We start from the raw sequence: 3,188 nt of genomic DNA on the forward strand, positions 1-3,188 counted from the left end.
TGGTGCCCCATTTACGAGTGTAAAATTAATTACGTGATTAATTATCATATATATATATCAAAGTAGTGTGTGAGCAGTGTCTCCTACATTATATATTTATGGTGCTGCCCATGTTAGGCCCATATACAATCCTACAGTGGTTAAGAGACAATGGGCTAAGACTGAGTTTCCATGGTGATTAGGCAATACTGACTCAAGCGACTCACACAACCTGGTTCAATTAAGTGAGTGACTCATAATGACTCGAATCCTGAAAAGGAACCGCATTTATCAACTCTAGTGTGCTCGACGCTAGCGTTAGCTTCACTCAAGTAAACAGGATCTTCCCAAGGCTGGTCAGGTTTGTGCTGTTTTGCAGGCTTCAGAATTTCGACATGAAGTTAAGAAAACAACTTGATGGGTTTTTATGCTGGTTCAGCTGGCGAAGGATAAGTTACATTGAGAAGAGACAACGCCATGCAGCTTCTCGCAACCATGCCATATACCAGAACCATATACAGCTCCTTTTTTTGGAGAAATTGTGGAAGCTTATTCACTGCTCTTAGGTGTGGGTGAAATTGCAATTTTTGAAAATATTGCAAGAAATATCTCACCTTTTTAGCGATCGCTTTGCAATGTTGCCCAGCCCAACATGCAGACTGTAGAGATGAACTTTTCTGACAATCCTGTTCGTGACGCCAATTATGTTGTGGAGAAAACTGTCAGAAGAATCACCCGGAGACGAGGTTTGCAGATAGTGAGTCCTGTTTATTTCTGGACTGACCAAACATTTCAAATTCTGTCCATCTGGTTTTACAGCATATGTGTGTGTGTGTGTGTGTGCTTATTCAACAGGATCTCATTCCTATTTCCTAATGTTCTGTTTGTCCCAGTAACCAGGATAGTCACATTACATTCATATTCAAAGGTCAGTACAGGTCACATAGTCAGAGCAGATTCCCAACAATTACTCATTCAATAATGAGCCAATTAACTCAACTTTTTAATCATCATGTTGACAAATATGAGCAAATCAGCATGAAGATAGACACAAACATATTTTAACATCTTCTCAAAGGGAAATTGTTCACATTCAGCATCAGCTCATCATTTCTCCTGTGTATATTGATCCTCTGAGGATTCTTCAAGTAGCTCATTTAAAGTTAAAGTTCTGCAAATATGCATGAAACACTAGAACTGAACCACCTCCAACATATTTTGCAAATACAAGGCTACTCGCCTTTACGTGTCATCAAGTGTCTCATCAGAGCAGACTGATCAGACAAACTATCCCCAGGCAACACTATGGTTTCTCACCTGTGTGAGTTCTCATGTGAGCTGTTAAGGCACTGTGATACCTGAAAGCTTTCCCACATGTTTGGCAAGAATATGGCCTCTCATCTGTGTGGATTCTCGTATGTTGTCTTAAGTTACCACAAGACCTGAAAGTCTTCCCACATGTTTTGCAAGAATACGGCTTCTCATCTCTGTGGACTTTCATGTGATCTTTTAAAGTACCGTTTAGCATGAAAGCTTTCCCACATGTCTGGCAAGAATATGGCCTCTTACCTGTGTGAGTTCTCATGTGAGCTGTTAAGTTACTGGTTTGATTAAAAGTCTTCCCACACGTTTGGCAAGAAAACGGCTTCTCACCTGTGTGGATTCTCGTATGTTGTCTTAAGTCACTACGAGACCTGAAAGTCTTCCCACATGTTTGGCAAGAATACGGCTTCTCACCTGTGTGGGTTCTCGTATGTTGTCTTAAGTTACCACAAGACCTGAAAGTCTTCCCACATGTTTTGCAAGAATACGGCTTCTCACCTGTGTGAGTTCTAATGTGAACTGTTAAGGCACTGGATTGCTTAAAAGTCTTCCCACATGTTTTGCAAGAATACGGCTTCTCATCTCTGTGGACTTTCATGTGATCTTTTAAAGTACCGTTTAGCATGAAAGCTTTCCCACATGTTTGGCAAGAATATGGCCTCTCACCTGTGTGGACTCTCATGTGAGCTGTTAATTTTGTATGATGGCTGAAAGCTTTCCCACAAATTTCACAAGCAAAAGGCTTCTCACCTGTGTGAGTCATCATGTGTTTTTTTAACTCAAAACAAGACTTGAAAGCTTTCCCACATGTTTTGCAAGTAAACGGCTTCTCACCTGTGTGAGTTTTCATGTGAACTTTTAAGATACAGTTTCGTGTGAAAGCTTTCCCACAAATTTCACAGGTAAAAGGCTTCTCACCTGTGTGAGTTATCATGTGTTTTTTTAACTCAAAGCAAGACTTGAAGGCTTTCCCACATGTTTTGCAAGTAAACAGCTTCTCAACTGTGTGGACTCTCATGTGAACTGTTAATTTTGTATGATGGCTGAAAGCTTTCCTACAAATTTCACAGGTAAAAGGCTTCTCACCTGTGTGGATTCTCATGTGTGAATTCAATAGGGACTTCAACTTAAAAGTCTTTCCACATGTGTCACATTTGAAGGACTTTTTACCTGGGTGAGTGTTATGCTGAATGTCTGATGAGTTTTTTGCATAATCACTGTGACTTTTGCTTCCATGAGGTCTTTTCTTTTTCTTTGGCTCTCCATCTCCAGCTGATCCTGAGTCTCCATGTTTTCCTCCTTTCTGGTCTGGGCTCTCAGCTACATGAGAGTTGTTAGAGAGGAGCTGGTGGTCACTTGTTGGTTCTGCTTCACTGTGGTCACTTTCCTCATAAGCTGGAGTCAACATGACGGTATCCGTCTCCACCTTCAGTACAAGCTGCTCTCCCTCCCGACTGGTGCAGAGTTCCTCCTGTTCCTCTTTAATCTCTGGAGGCTCTGGGTCCTCTTGGTCCAGACTGGAGTTCCTCTCCTGGTTACAGAGCTGCTGGTCAGCCAGAACCTCCTCCTCCTTACAGACATGTTGCTGTGGGAGCTCTGGAGGGACACACAACAAAAGACAGACAATATTTAATCAACCAATCAACCTTTATTTAGCCTTACAGGAGATACGCTACTGGGTATTAATAGTATTTAATCACTGGCGATCAATAACACACTCATAAATGGGGCACCACCTCCGTTATGTGACTATTTGAATAATCCGGAGGAAATTACTCAAAATCCAACTGTACAAGTTTGGCTTGAAGAGTTCAAATCAATTTTAAATTAATGAATTCAATTTCAAAATCTATATTCAATCTCATATTCTGAAGCAGTGATTTCTT

At 41.0% G+C, this 3,188-nt stretch overlaps 1 protein-coding gene across 2 annotated transcripts; it reads right to left on the minus strand.

The window, feature by feature from the left end:
• Positions 1-726: 726 nt before the first annotated feature.
• LOC115592697 (zinc finger protein 383-like) lies at positions 727-2,533 on the minus strand. 2 transcript variants are annotated; one of them, XM_030435750.1, is made up of 2 exons: positions 1,860-2,533; positions 727-1,439 (listed from the first exon to the last, which is right to left on the minus strand). In XM_030435750.1, the coding sequence occupies exons 1-2, from the start codon at positions 2,402-2,404 to the stop codon at positions 1,283-1,285; spliced, it is 702 nt and encodes a 233-aa protein (XP_030291610.1). In that variant the 5' UTR covers positions 2,405-2,533; the 3' UTR covers positions 727-1,282. The 2 variants fall into 2 exon arrangements, with proteins under 2 accessions (XP_030291610.1, XP_030291609.1); XM_030435749.1 differs by having other exon boundaries at positions 727-1,775.
• Between the last annotated feature and the right edge of the window lie 655 nt (positions 2,534-3,188).

This window comes from Sparus aurata, chromosome 12, assembly GCF_900880675.1.
Source record: "Sparus aurata chromosome 12, fSpaAur1.1, whole genome shotgun sequence".
Taxonomy (NCBI): Eukaryota; Metazoa; Chordata; class Actinopteri; order Spariformes; family Sparidae; genus Sparus; species Sparus aurata.

Excerpts from the sequence above, each read along its gene's own strand:
- LOC115592697 (XM_030435749.1), bottom strand. The coding sequence starts at position 2,404 with ATGAGAATCCACACAGGTGAGAAGCCTTTTACCTGTGAAATTTGTAGG. Across the intron at positions 1,776-1,859 it reads AAGCCGTATTCTTGCAAAAC|ATGTGGGAAGACTTTCAGGT; the intron begins ATGTGGGAAGAC and ends TTCTTGCAAAAC.